This window comes from Puma concolor, chromosome D1, assembly GCF_028749965.1.
Source record: "Puma concolor isolate L17-30 chromosome D1, mPumCon1.1.hap2, whole genome shotgun sequence".
Lineage (NCBI taxonomy): Eukaryota > Metazoa > Chordata > Mammalia > Carnivora > Felidae > Puma > Puma concolor.
The window spans coordinates 66,991,604-67,012,619 of NC_141676.1; the positions used below are offsets into that span (position 1 = coordinate 66,991,604).

A 21,016-nucleotide genomic window follows, 5' to 3' on the forward strand; every position below is an offset into this window, starting at 1 on the left:
TATATGCCTCTGATGAATTCCCAGAGTCTTTAAATTGTTGTTTTTGAAAACTTTATCTGGTTTTATCATTGCTTCTTGGGGAGGATTTGCCAAGCTCCTCATTTAGCCATTTCTGAAATCTTATTGATTGGTCAGTTGATTTTTGGCAAAGATACAAATGCAATCCAATGGAGAACAGATGGTATTTTCATTAAATGCTGCTGGCACAATGGAACAGTCGTATGTGAGAAAATGAATCTCAACTTATATTTGGCACCTCATGTAAAAATATACTCAGAATAGATCATAAACAAAGGTAAAACTTAATCTTGTAAGACTTCTGGGAGAAAACATAAGTGAAAATATTTGCAAATCATATATCTAAGAACTTGTAGCCAGAATATATGAGACTCTTATAATTTGGTAGTAAGAAAACAAAAAACCCAAATAAAAAATGAGTGCATGACTTCAATAGACACTTCAAAAGTACCAATTGAATGGCAATTGGATGGCAATTGAGCACATGACATGTTCAACATCATTAGCCATTAAGGAAATGCAAATTAAACCCACAGTCAGATGCCACTACATACCTATTAGAATGGCAAAACAAAAACAAAAATGATACTACCAACTATTGACAAGAATAGGGAGCAACTGGAACTCTTGTACATTGCTAGTAGAAATGTAGTTGGTAGTTTCTTATAAAGTTCAACATATGCTTTACTTATGTTCCAGCAATCCTGCTTAAACATATTATCTAGGAGAAATAAAAAACTTATACATGAATGTTTGCAATGATTTTATTCTCCTGTAACTGAATGGTGTTAGCATACAGTAGTCTGTCCCTAAATATTTGTTGATAACTTGATAACTTACTGTGATTAGTAGTGAAGTTGAGCCTTTTTTTTGTCATCATATTTTATTGGCCTTTTATCTCTCTGACAGGCAAATGATACCTAAATGTTAAAAGCCTTTTAACAAGTGATGCAGCTATAACTGGTGTGACGGTGTATCCCAATGATACAATCAATTCATTCATTCATTCTTTCTTTTCTTTCTTTCTCTCTTTCTTTTTTAAATTTTAAGTAGGTTCCAACCCAGTGTTGTGCTTGAACTAATGACTCTAAGATGGAGAATCTCATGCTTTACCGACTGAGCCAGTCAGGTGCCCCCATACAATAAATTCTTTTTTTTTTTAATTAAAAAAAATTTTTTAACATTTATTATTGAGAGACATAAACAGAGCATGAGCATGGGAGGGGCAGAGAGAAGGGGAGACACAGAATCCGAAGCAGGCTCCAGGCTCTGAGCTGTCAGCACAGAGCCCGATGTGGGGCTTGAAGTCACGAACTGTGAAATCATGACTTGAGCTGAAGCCGGTTGTTTAAGCGACTGAGCCACCCAAGTGCCCTGACAATAAATTCTTTAAAAATAAACTTCTTGCAGATAGAATCTCCAAACTTGAACATGTGAAGACAGTAATACCGTATGTGGCTCAGACCTCTAGTATTGTAATCTATTGAGACTTATGTTAATTAAAATATTAAATGAGGATGCATTTGACCCTTGCCCCATTTTTCCTTTTTCCTTCCTTCCTTCCTTCCTTCCTTCCTTCCTTCCTTCCTTCCTTCCTTCCTTCCTTCCTTCTTTCTTCTTTCTTTCTTTCTTTCTTTCTTTCTTTCTTTCTTTCTTTCTTTCTTTCTTTCTTTCTTTCTTTCTTTCTTTCTTTCTTTTTCTTTCGAGTTTGAGAACGAGAGCCAGAGCGAATCAATTGGGGGAAGGGCAGAGAGAGGGAGAGAGAAATTTCCAAGCAGGTTCCACATTGTCAGCACAGAGCCTGATGCAGGGCTGGAACTTAGGAACCGTGAGATCATGACCTGAGCTGAAATCAAGAGTTGGATGGTTAACCTACTGAGCTATCTAGGTGCCCCAACCCTTGCCTCAACCATTTTTTAAAGCCACTTAAAAAAAATTTCTTTTGGGGCGCCTGGGTGGCTCAGTTGGTTAAGCGGCTGACTTCAGCTTAGGTCATGATCTCACGGTCTGTGAGTTCGAGCCCCACGTTGGGCTCTGTGCTGACAGCTCAGAGCCTGGAGCCTGTTTCAGATTCTGTGTCTCCCTCTCTCTGACCCTCCCCTGTTCATGCTCTATCTCTGTCTCAAAAATAAATAAACATTAAAAAAAAAAATAAAAAAAAATTTTTTTAGTGTCATCAGAATAACAGTGTTTGCTCTGACAGAAGCTTTTGGCCCCCTTTAAAGGTCTATGACAGAGGTTGCAAATTGGCAGCCATTGAGTGAAATTGACTCACAGATGTGTTTTGTTCGGCTTACACAGTATTGGTGAAATAAAAGATTTGGATCAGCATTTCACTTACAGCAACAACTGGCTGGGATTAAGTAGCATCTACATTTTATGGACAAGGAATGTGATCTTCACTTTGCCATAGCTCCCACCATTCCCTAATGTTTACCCCCAAAAAACCCCACAAAAAACAAAGATCTAAAGATTTAAAAAACCAGTTTTGCCTTACCACTTGTTAACATGATTATCTTCTTAATTTAGTGTCTTCACTGGCTCCTCTGGCATGGAGCTGATATCACCCAAGTAACCATGAGAGGTTGGACAGCAGCTCACATAGCTGCAATCAGAGGCCAAGATGCTTGTATGCAGGTAATAATAACTTTGGTTACTTTTTAAAAAATTGGTAAGTTTAATTACTTTAGCATAGTTTGGTTGGGTTGTTGCTTTTATTCTAATAATTTGATCCATAGATTTAGTTCTTTGTCCTAAACAAGAACTTACTGAATTCTATGACTCAGATATTTTGGTACCAAATACAACTTAAACAAATTATGTGAGACTGGGGATCCTTTTATCTCTGAAGTTATTGGCTATCTGATAGATTGTTTTAAGGGCTGTCATAGATATGCCCAGATTATCTCCTTCATAGCTTGCCACGTCTAAAATTTCTTATTTAATGTATTTTTTTTACCAGAGTTACACATTAATATATGCAGGATCTAGCTTATTAGAGTAACTAGATATAATCAGTGTACTGAAATAAACTGGAATTTGGAGGAATACAAAATTGTATAAGCAAACAGTTCCTGGGTATAAGAAGCCTGAGATTCTATTTGGGAATGGTAAGCATTTACTCAGTGAGTTATAAAACAATAAAGAGCACAGTCTATGGTTAAGATTCTAATGATTGGAAGGTGATAGAGGAATCATAAATGGAGGAAATAAAACTTCATCTAAGTCTAAAAGAACAGGTTTATTTCAGAAAGTTAAATAGTGAGGAAGCATTGTAAGTAGAGTTTATATCAGGAGCAAATAAAAATAATGATTATCACTTTTTATGTGTCAATTACAGTTTTCTATGCATCGCATCATTTAATGTAACAATCTTATGTGTTCCCCTTTTTATAGATAAAGAAACAGATTCAGAGAGTTAAGTACCTTGCCTAAGTAAGTGACAAAGCCAGGACTGGAACCTAGATTTTATTCTATTAACCTCTATCTATAATTCTATGTGAAATACTGGAATTGGAAAAATAAGGGTGTTCAGGGGATAAACCATTATATGAGTTTGAATTGTAGATGTTTTGTTGTTATATACTATTATGAATTAAGTGTGCATAGCCAGGTATGTAAAATATCTTAGAAGTAGAATAAAGATTAATTTGTATAAGAGACAGAGTTTTTATATGCATACTAATATATACCTTACACATACATATAATACATGCATACTTATACATACGTACACATGCACATGAGCGTTAATAGAGGAATGAAGTAATGAAAGCAGTTTTTCAGGAGATTATTCTAACAAGATTTATCAAGGATTACCTAGGATGAGGAGATGATTTGGAGGCAAGAAGACCAGTTAGAGACTTTTGGTGTCATCACTAACCATAGAGGGAGAAATTTTATGGTGGCACTGGGAAAGAAAGAAAATGATTGAAGACATCTTGCAAAGCAGGCATTGATAGAATAGAGTGAAAATTTAAATTAGTTTAAAATTTATTTTAAAAATTAAAATTAAATTTAAATTCATTTAATTTTAAAGACAGAATGACAGATAAGTATGACACTACAGATACATAAATCTGAAAGGCAGGGGAGATATAGGAGCAAAAATGTTGAGTTCAATTTGGCACATGTTGTTTAGGGGCCCTGTAGGTAATTCACGTGCAGAAGGTCCAGGCAGCTGAAAAGGGTGCTGGAGACAAAGATTTCAGGAGTAATAAAGTATAGAGAAGAAAAGGGAGTATTGAGGATTGAATTTTGAAGAATGTTACTAGCAGTGATGGTAGGAAGTGGAGAAATGAGTAAAGAATTCAGAGGAAGAAGTGGGAGATAGGAGAGCCAGGGTTCATTAGGGCTGTGCAAATGAAGGAGGAAGTATAAGAAGTTAGGTAGAGTATCACAGTTACAGGATGAAGCTAAGGAAATGCTATTGGACTTGAGAGCTCACTATCAGGCGAGATTGCTGTATTTCCATGTAGTGTTAGGGGTGGCACATGGTTTGCAGGGGAATTTGAAGTTGAGGCATTGAGGTATTAGTTTGAGAAGTAGGCAATGGAAGAGCAAATACCGTAGTAACGTCAGGGAACATCAGGGTCGAATGAAGCTTTACTTGTTGCTTTCCTTCCTCTAATCATTAGATGAAACCATTCCCTTTGTTCTCTTCATTCTCAGAGATTTTGTAGTACTTTTTTGGTACTATACTGTGTAGTTGTTGCTTATCCAGGACTTCTTTGTATAGTTGATGATCTTTGTCTCTATGTATGTCCTAATTCCCTAGGTTGACATGTCTTCATATTCTTTGTAGTGATTTTTAAAACACAGCAAACACTCAGAATATGGTTTGTGATGATTATTGACTAGTTTGTTAATTATGGAGACTATTCTTAAAACTTGATAAGAATTATGACTGAGTCTTTTGCTAAGATACTGGTAAATACAGACTGGTTAAAAAAGAAGCAAAGTCTGAGGGAGTATAACTAGGGGCACCTGGGTGGCTCAGTTGGTTAAGCATCTGACTTCAGCTCAGGTCGTGATCTTAAGGTTTGTGGGTTTGAGCCCCTTGTTGGGCTGTCTGCTGTCAGCACAGAGCCTGCTTCAGATCCTCTGTCTCCCTCTCTCTCTGTCTCTCTTTCTCTCTCTCTGCCTCTCCCCCACTCATGTTCTCTCTAAAAAATAAACAAACATTAAAGAAATACAATATTAAAAAATATTAACTAATAATTCTTTTAAACCAATCACTTGGTATACTATATAGAGAGATGGGCTATGTATATGATATAACCCATATACAGAAACTAGGCCAATTGTAAATTCTGATGGGATTTCCTCAGATGCAGTTAGAAATTTTATTTGGAGCTAGAGCTAGTTACTTTAATAAATAATCCTTTTACAGTATTTTGAAACTCAGGTAATAAAAGATACTGCTTTTGAAATAGTGGAAGTTTACTTTTTTAGTTTATTAGCTTAGCATTAAAGTATTTAATTTAGTGATTATTAATCTCTGTTCCTGAAAGCATGCCTTATAAATTATATGTACATGCTCAAATCAGAGTGCGAAATCAGGTAGTATAAATATCTCTTAGACAAGGTTAAAAAGGATCTCAAGTGTTTTCTTAGTATTAGCTAAGAATTTCTCATACTTTGCCTGTGGCACATGTGTAAGAATTTATATAGTAATGTAGCTATAGATTGGTAAATTGCTTGCCTAATAATCTGAATCTGCATTTATGATTTAGCATATATATATATATTTATGTAAACTCTTATATATCTATTTTGAGGCTCTCATAATCAATGGGGCAAATCTGGCAGCTCAAGATGATCGTGGATGCACTCCTTTACACCTTGCTGCAACACACGGACATTCTTTCACTTTACAGATAATGCTTCGAAGTGGAGTGGTAAGAGATTCTTGTTAATATGTGAGAATGTATAATCAGATATGTAGAGTAGCATTTGGTAGCCTGGTTATCTCTTCCTGACTTTTAAAATCTCTTATATGACTTTGGAGAAGTAATTTGCTTTATCTCTTTAACTTTTCTGTCTTTAAACATGGGAGCAATAATTTAGATAAAGCTTCAAAAAAACCCAGTTTAGGGGCGCCTGGGTGGCTCAGTCAGTTAAGCTTCTGACTCTTGATTTCGGTTCAGCTCATGATTCCAGGGTCATGGGATCAAGCCCTGCATTGGACTCTATGCTGACAACATGGAGCCTGCTTGGGCTTCTCTCTCTCTGTCACTCTCACTCTTCCCCTCTCTCCCTTACGCCCTCTCTCCCTCCTTCCCTCCCTCCCTCTCTCCTTCTCTGACTGTGCATGTGCACTTTCTCTCTCTCAAAATAAAGAAACTTTAAAAAATAGAAACCAACTCCAATTTAGCAGTGCAAAGTATTTCAGAAGCTGTGGGTTCTTTATGTCGGTTCAGAGTTTAACTGGGAAGATTCTGAAGTTTTCAAATACATCTTAACCAGTGATTGTAAATCTTTCTGAATTTCTGTGTGCTTGCCTGTTTGCTTTGTAACTTATTTCATACACTAATTTAGAAAGTGATTTTTTTTTATTTTTTATTATTATTATTTTTTTTAATAAATTTTTTTTTTCAACGTTTATTTATTTTTGGGACAGAGAGAGACAGAGCATGAACGGGGGAGGGGCAGAGAGAGAGGGAAACACAGAATTGGAAACAGGCTCCAGGCTCTGAGCCATCAGCCCAGAGCCCGACGCGGGGCTCGAACTCACGGACGGCGAGATCGTGACCTGGCTGAAGTCGGACGCTTAACCGACTGCGCCACCCAGGCGCCCCTAGAAAGTGATTTTTAATGTTTTTTTATTTTTGAGAGAGAGAGACAGAATGCAAGCGGGGGAGGGGCAGAGAGAGAGGGCGACACAGAATCTGAAGCAGGCTGCAGGCTATGAGCTGTCAGCACAGAGCCCAACGCAAACCACCAAACCACGAGTTCATGATCTGAGGCGAAGTTGGCCGCTTAACCGACAGCCACCCAGGTGCCCCAGAAATTTTCTTTATTGTAATATTTACTTTAATATTTCCCAGTGGTTGTTAAAAAAAAAACAACAAAAGAACTAACCATATTGAAGACATTGTGGTAAGAGTTGAGAAAAAGTTAAAGGACTATTAAGCATTTTTATTTTGTCATTAACTCTTTGTTTATGCTCTCAAAGATATGATTGGATCATTTGAGTACATCCCTTTCATTTTATTGGTCAAGAACACAGGTTCTTTTTAATTCCCTATTAAAAACTATTTTTATGAAACTAGCTATTGTTTTTTTAAAGACTATTTTATAAAATTTCATTAGTATTTTATTAGCTCATATGTTTAAATCAGTAGTAAATTTTTCTATTAAATTTGTTGTTTGCCTTATATTTTTAAGAACAGCCTCCAATTTTCATTTGCAGAATTAAGCTGCTTGACTTAGTGTTTCTTCTAAAAATGGAAAAAAACTGAGTTCTTGTGAATGTTACCTCTAGGATCCCAGTGTGACTGATAAGAGAGAATGGAAACCTGTGCACTATGCAGCTTTTCATGGGAGGCTCGGCTGTTTGCAGCTTCTAGTTAAATGGGGATGCGGCATAGAAGATGTGGACTACAATGGAAACCTTCCAGGTATTCTTTACAAAAGCAACTTTTAAATGATTGATTGTGTTTAAGAAATTTAAGCTTGTCATCATTCTAACAGTCCCTCAAAAACCAAAGTAGTAAATACATTGACATGAACATTTTTTACTCTTACACCTATGTTATATACCTGTCATATGATAGATTTTTTTTTTTTCTGGAACCGTATCAGCAAAAGAGAAATTGGCAAAATTAAACTTGGGTTTACTCTTCCCACCAGCTGTTTTGTTTATCTGCTGTCTAGGGTTATTATTATTATTTTTAATGTCTATTTATTTGTGAGGGGAGACAGCAGGGAAGGGGCAGAGAGAGAGGAAGAGAGAGAGAATCCCAAGCAGACTCCACACTGTCAGCTCAGAGCCTGACGCTAGGGTTATTATTTTTTAACTTCATACAGCTTCACTTCCCAGACTACTGTTTATAAAAAAATCATATAAATAGTGGATACTCATGTATTTGAGTTAATTTTCTAACTACAGTTGGCTAGCCTGCGATTAACTGGCTATTTGAGACCTGTACCTTAAACACTCTGTCTTCTTCTAAGAGGTGCTGTAGAAATTCAGAAGAGGAATAGGTCACAGAGTGGAGTGCAGGTTACTAAAAACTATACTCGAATTATGTCTTAAAAGAATCTTAAGTAGCAAAACAAGTGAAGGGGGAAGCCCAGGCAAACTTGTTCATATCTGAATAGCTTCACTCAAATCACTTTTTGGCTTAAAAACTTCTTAGATTGCTATGGAGCTCTGATTTCTTAGCTTGGCGTGCTGTATGCTCATAATTTGACTCGTACCTTGGCCTCCTCTTCCACCCCTTTACCCTACTCTCTGGGATTGTTTTGCTTCTTTCCAAAGTACTTCCTTTAGTGTTCATATAGAAAAGATCTGTTGGTATGGACTCTCAATTTTTATATATCTGGAAATTATTGTTTTGCTCTTATTCTTTTTTTTAAATAAATTTTTAAACTGAACTATAAACAGAAGTACCCAATTTCAATGCACAGCTCATTGAATTTTCACAAATGAGTAGTTTTCTGTAACCATTAGCCAGATCAAGAAATAGCCTCTTTCATGTCCTCCTTTTGGTTACCAAGAAAGAGTCTCCAATGTTACTCATCTCACTTCCAACATAAAAATTAGTACTTTTTTCTTTCTGAACTCTATGGGATAAAATAATACACTGGTATTCCTTTTTGTCTGACTTGACTTTCCAAGGTGATTGTTATCAGTTCATACACTGTTGAGTGGTATTTAAGACTTTGAGTTACTCTACTCTCTCATTAATACTTGTCGTTATTACTTTTTTTAGTTTTAATCATTCTTTTGGGTGTAATACTTTATTGTGGTTTTAATTTGCATTTTTTTGATTAAAAATGTAGAACAGCATTTTTTTTTTCCTGGAAGTCTATACCTCTCTTTAAAATTTTTTTTTTCTCATTTTTTAGATTGAAGTATGTTTGACATACATGCTGTATTAGTCAGTTGTACAACATAATGATTTGACAGTTCTATGTATTACTCAGTGTTGACCATGATAGTGTAGTCACCGTCACCATACAACATTATTAGAATATTATTAACTATATTCCTTATGCTGTACTTTTAATCTCCATCATTTATTTTGTAACTGGTAGTTTCTATCTCTTAATCTCCTTTACCTGTTTCTCCCATCCCTTCAAGCCTTCCTCATTCTGGCAGCCTTTAGTTTATTCTTTGTATTTATGAATGTCTCTCTCTCTCTCTCTCTCTACCTCTCTCCTTTTTTTTTTTTTTTTTTGTTGGTTTGTTTGGTTTTTAGATTCCACATATAAGGGACATCATATGGTATTTGTCTTTCTGTATCTGACTTCAGTCACTTAGCATAATACTCTTTAGTTCCATCCTTGTGGAAAATTACAATATCTCATTCTTTTTATGGCTGAGTAATACTCCATTGTATATATATACCACTTCCTCTTTATCCATTCATCTATCTATGGACACTTAGCTTGCTTCCATATCTGGGCTCTTATAGATAAGGCTGCCATAAACATAGGGTTGCATATATCCCTTTGAATTACTTTTTTTCCATTTCCTTTGGGTAAATACCAAGTTGTAGAATTACTAGACCTATGGTATTTCTATTTTTAATTTTTTGAGGAAACTCTATACTATTTTTCACAGTAGTTGCACCAGTTTACCTTTACACCAATAGTACATGAGAGTTCCCTTTTGTTCACATCCTCTCCAAAACTTGTGGTTTTGATTTGCATTTCCCTGATGATGAGTGATGTTGAGCATCTTTTCATGCGTCTATTGGGCATCTGTATGTCTTCTTTGGGAAAATGTCTATTGAGATCCTCTGCCATTTTGAATTGGATTATTTCTGTTTTTATTGTTGAGTTCTTTAAGTTCTTTATATATTTTGGATATTAACCCTTTGTTGGATATAATTTGCAAATATCTTCACCCATTCAGTAGGTTACTTTTTGTTTTGTTGATGGTTTCCTTTGCTGTGCAAAAGCTTTTTATTTTAGTATAGTCCCAGTAGTTTATTTTTGCTTTTTTTTTTTTTTTTGGCATGAGAAGATATATCCATAAATATGTTGCTAAGGCCCATGTCCAAGAGATTACTGCCTGTGTTTTCTTTTAGAAATTTTATGATTTCAGGTCTCACATTTAGTTCTTTAATCCATTTTGAGTCTATTTTTGTGTATGGGGTAAGAAAGTGGTCTAATTACATAATTATGTATATAGCTGTCCAGTTTACTCAGTGCCATTTGTTGAAGACATTGTCTTTTTTTCCATTGTGTATTCTTCTTTGTTGTAAATTAGTTGACCAAGTAATTGTGGATTTATTTCAGGACTCTCTATTCTATTTCACTGATATATGTGTCTGTTTTTGTGCTAGTACCATACTGTTTTTATTGCTGTAACTTTGTAGTTATTCTTGAAATCTGAGATTGTGATATCTGTAGCTTTGTCCTTGTTTTCCCAGATTACTTCAGCTCTTTAGAGTCTTTTATGGTTCCATTCAAATTTTAGGATTATTTGTTACAGTTTTGTGAAAAATACTCTTGGTATTTTGATAGGGATTGTGTTAAGTCTGTAGATTATTTTGGGTAGTATGGACATTTTATTAATATTAATTCTTCCAGTCTGTGAGCCTGGTGTCTGTTTTCATATGTGTCATCTTCAATTTCTTTTTTTTTTAAATTTTTTTTTTCAACGTTTTTTATTTATTTTTGGGACAGAGAGAGACAGAGCATGAACGGGGGAGGGGCAGAGAGAGAGGGAGACACAGAATCAGAAACAGGCTCCAGGCTCCGAGCCATCAGCCCAGAGCCTGACGCGGGGCTCGAACTCACGGACCGTGAGATCGTGACCTGGCTGAAGTCGGACGCTTAACCGACTGCGCCACCCAGCGCCCCTGTCATCTTCAATTTCTTTAATGTATGGTTTTCAGAGTACAGGTCTTTCACCTCCTTGGTTAACTTTATTCTTAGGTATTCTTTTTGGTACAATTTTAGATGGAAATTAAAAAAAATTTTTTTTAATGTTTATTTTTGAGAAAATGAGAGACAGAGCGGGGGAGGTTAGAGAGAGAGGCACCGAATCTGAAGCAGGCTCCAGTCTGTCTCTGAGTTGTCAGCACAGAGCTCGATGCGGGGCTTGAACTCACGAACTATGAGATCATGACCTGAGCTGAAGTTGGCCACTTAACCAAATGAGCCACCCAGGCACTCCTGGAGTTGACCTCTTAATTTCTCTTTGTGCTGCTTCATTATTGGTATGTAGAAACACAACTGATATCTGTATATTAATTTTGTGACCTGCCACTTTACTGACTTCATTTATTACTTATAGTAGTTTTTTGGTGGAATCTTTAGGGTTTTTTTATGCATAGTGTCATGTCATTTGCAAATAGTGATAATTTAACTTTTTCCTTACTGATTTAGATGCCTTTTATTTTTCTTGTCTAATTGCTGTGGCTAGGACTTCCAGTACTATGTTGAATTCAAGTGGTGAGAGTGGACATCCTTGTTTTATTCCTGATCTAGAGGAAAAGCTGTCAGGTTTTCAACATTGAGTATGATGTTAGCTGTAGGTTTGTCTATATGGCTTTTACTATGTTGAGGTATGTTCCCTCTACCCACTTTGTTTAGAATTTTTATCATGAATGGATGTTGTATTTTGTCAAATGCTTTTTCTGGATCTAGTGAGATTACCATATGGTTTTTATCCTTCCTCCTGTTAATGTGTTGTATCACACTGATGGATTTTTGAATATTGAACCATCTTTGCTCCCTGGACTAAGTCCCATTTTATTGTGGTGAATGATCTTTTCAGTGAATTATTGAATTCAGTTCCTAATATTTTGTTGAGAATTTTTGTATCTATGTTTATCAGAGATATGGGCCTGTAGTCATTATCATCATTATTGTCATCATCTTTTTTTTTTTTTGTAGTATCTTTGTCTGATTTTAGTATCAGGATAATGCTGGCCTTGAAGAACAAATTTGGAAGTTTTTCTTCCTCTCTGAATTTTTGGAATATTTTGAAAAGAATAGGTGTTAACTTTTCCTTAAATGTTTGGTAGAATTTATTTGTAAATCCTTCATATCCTGGATGTGTTTGTTGAGAGGCTTTTTTTTTTTTTTTTTAAATGTTTCTTCATTTTTGAGAGACAAAGAGCATGAGTGGGGGAGGGGCAGAGAGAGAGAGGGAGACACAAGATCTAAAACAGGCTCCAGGCTATGAGTTGTCAGCACAGAGCCCAATGCAGGTCTCGAACTCATGAACTGTGAGATCATGACCTGAATTGAAGTCAGATGCTTAACCAACTGAGCCACCCAGGCTCCCCTGTTGAGAGTTTTTTTTATTACCAATTCTTTTTTTTTTTTTTTTTTTTTAAACTAGTAAACAGTGTGCTCAGTTTTTTAATTTCTTCCTATTTAAGTTTTGGAAGATTTTATGTTTCTAGGAATTTATCCTTCATTTTTAGGTTGTCCAGTTTGTTGGTATATGATCTTTCATAGTCTCTTATATTTCTTGGTATTTCTGTGGTGTCAGTTGTTATTTCTCCTGTTTTATTTCTGATTTTAATTTATTTGAGTTCTATTTTTTTCTTGATAACTCTGGCTAAAGATTTATCAATTTTGTTTTGTTTATTCAAAGAACCAGCCCTTGGTCTCATTAATCTTTTCTTTTACTGTTATTGTTGTTTTTGTTATTGTTTAGTCTCTGTTTCATTCATTTCCTCTTTGATCTGTATTATTTCCTTCCTTCTGCAATCTTTGGTATTCTTTTTTTCTTTTTCTAGTTCCTTTAGGTGTAAGGTTAGATTGTTTATTTGAGATTTTTCTTGTTTTTTGAGGTAGGCCTGTATCACTATAAACTTACCTCTTAGAACTGCTTTTGCTGCATCCCAAAGATTTTTGATCAATATGCTTCCATTCTCTTTTGCCTTCATGTATACCTTGATTTCCTCTTTGATTTCTTCATTGACCTCTTGGTTGGTGAGTAGTAGGTTGTTTAGCCTCCACATCTTGTGTTTTTTTCTGTTTTTTTTCTCTTGTGCTTGATTTCTAGTTTTATATTATTGTAATTGGAAAAAATGCTTGATATGATTTCAGTCTTCTTAAATTTATTGAGATTTGTTTTGTGGCCTGACATGATCTGTCCCAGAGAATATTCCATATGCACTTGAAATGAATATTTTTCTGTTTTGGGGTGGAATATTCTGTATGTATCTGTTAAGTCCATATGGTCTAATCTGTTATTCAAAGCCACTATTTCCTTAGTGATTTTCATCCTGGATAATCTATCCATTGATGTAAGTGGAGTTTTAAAGGCCCTTACTATTATTGTATTACTATCATTTTCTCCCTTTATGTCTGTTCATATTTGCTTTATGTATTTAGGTGCTCCAGTGTTGGATGCATAGTTATTTACAGTTGTTAAATTCTCTTTTTGCACAGATCTTTTATCATTATGTAATGTCCTTATTTGTTTGTTGTTACAGTCTTTGTTTTAAAATCATTTTGTCTGATATAAGGATTTTTACTTCAGCTTTTCTTTCTTCTGCTTCCATTTGTTTGTGAAATATCTTTTTTCATCTCTTCCTTTCAGCCTGCATGTGTCTTTAGGTCTGAAATGAGTTTCTTGTAGGCATCATATAGATGGATTGTTCTTTCTTTTCTTTTTTTTTTTAAGTTTATTTATTTTGAGAGAGAGTGAGAGTGGGGGGAGGGACAGAGAAAGAGGAGAGAGACACAATTCCAAGCAGGCTCTGTGCTGACAGCCCGGACATGGGGCTCAATCTCAGGAAACCATGAGATCATGACCTGAGCTGAAATCAAGAGTCAGGACATTTAATTGAGCCACCCAGGTGTCTGGATGGGTCTTATTTTTTTTAATTCATATAGTCACACTGTATCTTTTGATTGGAGTATTTAATAGTTTATTTACATTTAAAATAATTATTGACTGGTATTACAGAACATCATTTCATATGTTCAATGGCCATTTGGTTGTTTTTTTTTTTTTTAATGTTTGCTGTCCTTTTTTTAATTTTAAAAATATATTTATTTTAAGTAATCTCTACACCCAACCTTGGGCTTGAACTCACAACCCCGAGATCAAGAGCTGCATGCTTTTCTGACTGAATCAGCCAGGCACCCCTCATTATTTTCTTTTGTGCAGTACCAGTTCAAATGTTTTGACTATTTTTTTTTTGAGTTTTCTCTGTGTTTAAAAATTAACTGTATGAGTTCTCTATATAATAGATACAAGCTCTCTGTTATGTGTTGCAAATATCTTTTATTTAAATATCTTTTCCATTCTGTCTTGCCTTTTCATTCTTTTAAGATATCTTTTGATGAATAGAAGTTTTCACTCTAATGTAGTCAAGTTTAATAAGCTCTTCCTTTATGGTTATTCCTTTCTGAATCTTGTTAAAAAAAAGTCTTTCCCTACGCTTTGGTCATGAAAACATTCTTTTATATTCTAGAAATTTTATTATTTCACTTTCACATGTAGATCACCAGCTCACCTGGAACTGACTTTTCTGTAATACAAGGTAGGGGGTAATTTCATTTTTAGTTGGTTCTTTATTAAATGTGCCTGATCATTTGTTAAAGTCTTTTTGCCTGCTCATTAGAAAATTCCAACTTTTATTTCTTTAAGCATATAAAAACATGTATGACTATATATAGTATATTTTTTAATAGTATAATATAGAGATTAGGAATGTGGCTTTAGTATACACTGCTTGTGTTCAAATCTCTATCTTAAATTGTTATTTGTTTTTGTTTTAAGTTTTTAAAATGTTTATTTATTTGGGGGGGGGGGTGCAGAGACAGAGGGAGACACAGAATATGAAGCAGGCTCTGGGGTCTGAGCTGTCAGCACAGAGCCCAGTGCAGGGCTCCAACTCATGGACCGCAAGATCATGACCTGAGCCAAAGTCAGATGCTTAACTGACTGAGCCACCCAGGCTCCTCTCTGTCTTAAATTATTAATCCAACATTTATTTCCTGAGCATATACTATGTGTCAGTCCCTCTTGTGTGTTGGGGATATCACAGCAAACAAAACAGGCAAAAGTTTCGGCCTTCATGTGATGCTGGTCAGAGGGAGACAGGCAATAATCAAAAGAATATAAATTATATTAAGTAGGGATATGTGTATGGATAATCAGAGAAGAGAGTAAAGACGATGAAGTTTAAAAAAGCGTGGTCAGGGAAGCCTTCACTGAGGGGGTGATAATTGGATAAACACCTGACAGAGTTGAGGTAGCAGGTCTTATGACTACCGTGGGGAAAGAATAATATAGGAAGAGGTGATAGCAAATATAAAGCTCCTGAGGCAGGAGTGTTCCTAGTGTATTTGAGTAACAGCAAGTAGTAACAGTGAGTCAGTGTGGTTAGAACAGATATCAGAGAGTGAGTAATAGATGATGAGGTCAGAGAGGTAACAGGAGCCATTGAAGAATTTTGAGCACTGCAGTGACATGATCTGAATACATTTAAGAGCATCATTTTGGCTATTTTGTTTATAATAGATTGCATTGTGGGTGTGGGGATGGCAAGGGGAGAAATAGACCACTTGTGAGACTGATATAATAATTTAATGCTGCTCTTTGGTTGGAGCAGTGTAGAGGCAGCAAAGATTGTGAGAAGTAACTGGGGTCTGTGTATTTTGTAAAGATAGAGCCAATAAGATTTGCTGATTGATTAGACATAGAGAGTGACAGAAAGAGGAGTCAAGGATGGCTTCGGGGTCTTGGGCATGAAGTACATGGAAAAGAGACAGTTCCTATTAAGTGAGATGGGGAAAACTATGTAAGGAAAATGTGTGCAAGAGGGATGAGGAGTTGAGTTTTTGATGTGTTAAGTTAGAAATGCCTGTAAGACATGTATGTGTATATATGATGAGTAAGCTGTTAGAGGATTCTCAAATTTTAGGGGGAGTTTTTTGGTGTTTTTCCTGGAAGGTCAGCTGAGAAAGTGTAGATGGCATGTGCCAGCAACTTCTCTTTTGGGTGTTGTTACATCTTGTTTCTCTTGCATTACACTGGTCATTTCGGTGCTGCCTTACTTCTCCAGTGGTAAGATTTGCGTATTGATTGGGCTGCTGCCCAAATACTCCCTTCTCCAGAGATGTAAAGGCGCTCTTGTTCTTTGTAGTCACTGCCCTAAGCTTGTAATCCCCCAGAACCATTCTTATTTTTTTGTGGATTTTGGGTTGTGGCTCCCCGTTAGCCTGCTTCAGTATATTTTCTTTCAGGGATTCCTTAACATTTTTTTGTCTGTTCTTGGAGTTCTTGTTTGTTTTTCTAGATCTTTTTGGCTTCAGGAAGTCTCTTTTCTATTGTTTTCAAGGATTTAGAGTAGAAATGGTGAGGCAGTATGTGCGCTTTGTCTGCAGTTTTGATCCAGTCTTCCTGTTTTTAATAAAAAGAATAAATGTCTATGGAAAAGTGACAAAATACATAGTGATAAAAATAACATTCGTATTTGCATAGTGACTATTTTTTTTAATGTTTGTTTATTTTTGAGTGTGCAAGCAGGGGAGGGGCAAGAAGAGGGGGACAGAGGATCCAAAGTGGGCTGTGCACTGATAGCAGCAATCACATACCGTGAGATCATGACCTGAGTCAAAGTCACACGCTCAACAGACTGAGCCACCAGGTGCCCCCATAGTGACTATTTTGGTTTATTTCTTCCGTTTTTTCCAAAACATTAAAATAAATATATCTATCATCTGTCTTACCTAGCAAGTATTTTCTCATGTAATTATAAGCTGCATAATTGGGATTTCTCTTTTCAAGAAAATGTTCTGGGGCTTGCTCTTTGGTATCTCTCATCTGGCCTCTGCACTCTCACAGTAAGTGTAACTCCACTTAGTCTGTTGCTTTAGCACGACTAGAAGGCTGAGTAAGGACTTGTGGGCTTGCAGAGAAGGTGTTACCATTGCTTACAGTATGTCCCTGTTACATGGGGAAGGGACAGTCATCTCCTGGTGAGGATTAGAGCCAATATTGTTCTTTGTTTCTTCAAGTTATCTTATTGTCAATTTAAAAATTAAATTCTTTTTCTCTCTCACCTACAGTTCACTTAGCAGCCATGGAAGGCCACCTTCACTGTTTTAAATTCCTACTCAGTAGAATGAACAGCACTACACAGGCTCTAAAAGCCTTCAATGATAATGGAGAAAATGTACTGGATTTGGCCCAGAGGTTCTTTAAACAGAACATTTTGCAGTTTATCCAAGGGGCTGAGTATGAACAAAGTGATTCAAAAGATCAGGAAAGTAAGTAATAAACCTGGAGTGTGGTAACATTTAATAAGTAGAGTAAGTGGAAAAGGAAAATAAGTTATAAGAAAAATGTTGTATTTAAATATGTTACTTATAATTGTCCACCCATTCATTCAGTTTGTCTTCGGTATTATAAAATATTTTAGGCAGAAATATATAGAGATTAATGTCATGAACATTCTTTATGCCACTAATTTAAGGATAAAATGTTATACATATAGTTAAAGTTTCTTGGTTCTGTCTTCTTCATATCATTCTTTTTCTTCCTTCTCAGAGGTAAATATTGTTTTCAATTTAGAATTCCATTCTACAGGTTTTAATTTTAATTTTTTTAACTAAGTTTATTTATTTTGAGAGAGAGCACAAATTGGGGAGGGGCAGAGAGAGAGGGAGAGAGACAGACAGACAGACAGAATCCCAAGCAGACTCCATGCTGCCAGTGCAGAGTCTGACACAGCGCTTGAACTCATAAAACCACAATATCATGACCTGAGCTGAAACCAAGAATCGTATGCTTAACTGACTAAGCCACCCAGTGTCCCTACATGTTTTATATTTAATGTATATGTACTTACAAAAATATGCACTGCTCTGTGTTTTTGGAGTAAGAGACTTAACCTGTTCTAACAAAGAAATCATAAAATTCAGCAGCTTAAGGATTTATATGACAGCCCAGATTGGAGAGTGAATCTATGCTGTGCAGTCATTCAAGAACTGGCTTTCTTTCCAACTAGCTCTCTCTGGTTGTAGCTAATTCAGTAGGAGGTGGGGAGGAGCAAGACTGTAAGGTTAGGACCAGAGATTTTAAAGGTCTAATTTGTATCCTTCACTTTTGCTAACAATTCCATTGGCAAAAGTTTAGCCACGTGGGCATAATAGCTGTGAGGATGCCTGGAGAATTCAGTATTTAGCTGAGAAGACTTACTCAGCTACAACTCCCTTAATATTGAAGGAAGGGGATTTTAGTGGATGACTAGTAGTCTTTGAAACTTCTCTTAAAGTCTTAAGGAAATGACATAAAACAGTATTCATTCTTCTATTCCTTGCTTTTTTCCAGAAAATACTATGTTTTGGGGTTTTTATTAAGCTGATAGATATACCTATTCTGTTTGTATAGTATTGTATTTTATGAAAATCATTATTTATCCATTTTCCAATTTGACATTTAGATTGTTTTTCACTATTATAGTAATGTGGTTGGGAATGTTCTTGTATGTGTCTTCTTATATACACATACAAGAGATTCTGTGGAGAAGTGCTTTACTACCTTTTTAACACAGAGCCCACACAGAAAATATTTTTATGGCACATTGGGATTGTTGGATGAGGCTGCTGGTGGAACTGCCTGTCTTCTCTGAAGACTGAGAGTTAAGAGCCCTGTTTGGGTAAATAGGTGTGATATTCTACTTTAGGGTTTGCTTGTTGGGATATGCCCTTCGTCAGTATAAACAGGCATTGCTACATTCTTCATCAGGTGCTTGTAGAAGTTTGCACTCTAATCAGCAACGTTTGATGGGAATTTAGAGAAATGATATTTGATATTGTCAGACTTTAAAATGTTTGCCAGCTGATTGGATATGAAAAGGTTTAATTTGTATTTTGATTTGCATTTTCTTGATTGCGAATGAGGTTGAACATCCTTCTTTAAGTTATTGGTTCTTCTAGTTTTTTTCTTCTATGAATTGCCTGCCTATACTTTTCTCCCTTTTTAAAAACTGTATTCTTTGCCCTTTTCTAAATAATTTGAGTTCTTTATATATTCTAGATTCTAATCCTTTATTAATTTTATCAGATATAGATATTTTCTCTCACACTGTGGCTTGTTTTTTCACTTTGATGAGGATATCCTTTATTTATTTACTTATTTAATTTATTATTTATTTGTTTTTAAGGGGATATCCTTTTTCTACTAAAAATTTTTTTTTAATATTTATTTATTTTTGAGAGAGAAACAGAGTGTGAGCAGGGCAGGAGCAGAGAGAGAGGGAGACACACAATCTGAGGCAGGCTCCAGGCCCCAAGCTGTCAGCACAGAGCCCGACGTGGGGCTTGAACTCACGAACCGTGAGATCATGACCTGAGCAGAAGTTGGACTCTCAACCGACTGAGCCACCCAAGCGCCCCCTCCTTTTTTTTAAAATGAATTTTATTTAAGTATGATTTACATGTAATAAACTGTACTCATTTTGTGTGCTGTTAGGTGAGTTTGGATGTATACACTCATGAAACCATCACAATCAAGATAGAAAACATTTCCACCACCTCTGAAGGTTTTTTTTATAATACCCCTTTATATTTCACCCCTCTTTTCACCCTGGCCCACTTAGTTGCTTTCTGTCAGTATAAATTAGTTTGAATTTTCTTTTTTTTTTTTAATGTTTTATTTTTGAGAGAGAGAATGCAAGCTAGGGGAGGGAGAGAGAGAGAAGGGGACAGAGGATCCAAAGCAGGCTTTGTGCTGAGAGCAGACGGCCTGATGCCAGACTCGAACTCATGAACTGTGAGATCATGACCTGAGCCAAAGTCAGATGTTTAACCTACTGAGCGACCCACGTGCCCTAAGTTTGAATTTTCTAGTAGAACCATTTTAAGATTCATCCCTGTTATGTATATTAATAGTTCATTCCTTTTTATTGTTCAACAGTATTCAACTGTATGGATGTAGGCCCCATACAACCTTTTATTTGCTTTATGTCATTATAGATTAGTTTGAATTTTCTAATGGAACCATTTTGAGAATGATTCCTCTAATGTATATTAATAGTTCATTCTTTTTTATTGCTCAATAGTATTCTATTGTATAGATGTACCATATTTGATATATCTGGCAATACTACAGCTTGATTACTCTAGCTTTATATAGTAAGATTTAGAATCAGGTAGTGTAAGTCTCTAACTTTTTCTTTTAAGAATATTCTTTGGTTGGGGCGCCTGGGTGGCTCAGTCAGTTAAGCATATGACTTCAGCTCAGGTCATGATCTGTTTGTGAGTTCAAACCCCACGTTGGGCTGTGTGCTGACAGCTCAGATTCTGGAACCTGCTTTGGATTCTGTGTCTCCCTCTCTCTCTGCCCCTCTATGGCTCATATTCTATCTCTCTGTCTCTCTCCAAAGTAAATAAACATTAAAATTTTTTTTTTTTTAATATTCTTTGGCTATTCTGTTTCCTTTTCAGATTTAAAAATGAGAATAGGGACACCTGGGTGACATAGTTGGTTAAGCATCCAACTCTTGATTTTGGCTCAGGTCCTGATCTTGGAGTTGTATCGGGTAAAACATCTTATCGGGTATTTAATGTGTAGTTAGGAGCTAGGTCAGCCCCTTTTACACAGGCATGTGTATATGTGTATGTGTTTGTATACATACTTATGTATACTTTATCTGCTTCCACTTTATTTTGCTTTCTTCACTTCCTTGCAAACAGAGAGTGAGTGTTCTGTGCAAATGTAGGACTTTAGACCAAAAATGTCTCTATGTGAAGGGTTGAAAATGACCATCGTGTGTTTTGTGGTGGCCTGAGGGAAGAATGGAATATAGCTAAGCATAGTTCTGGTACAATATTACTTGGC

At 35.9% G+C, this 21,016-nt stretch overlaps 1 protein-coding gene across 1 annotated transcript in view; it reads left to right on the forward strand.

Annotated features, from left to right (window-relative positions):
- ANKRD42 (ankyrin repeat domain 42) overlaps positions 1-21,016 on the forward strand; it is a gene marked incomplete at its 5' end in the record, with an annotated part of 74,013 nt that overhangs the window by 13,834 nt on the left and 39,163 nt on the right. Inside the window, 4 exons of the mRNA XM_025928613.2 lie at positions 2,548-2,655; positions 5,799-5,918; positions 7,505-7,640; positions 17,242-17,442. Coding sequence (XP_025784398.2) covers positions 2,548-2,655; positions 5,799-5,918; positions 7,505-7,640; positions 17,242-17,442 — 565 coding nt within the window. The remainder of the gene's footprint in view (positions 1-2,547; positions 2,656-5,798; positions 5,919-7,504; positions 7,641-17,241; positions 17,443-21,016) is intronic.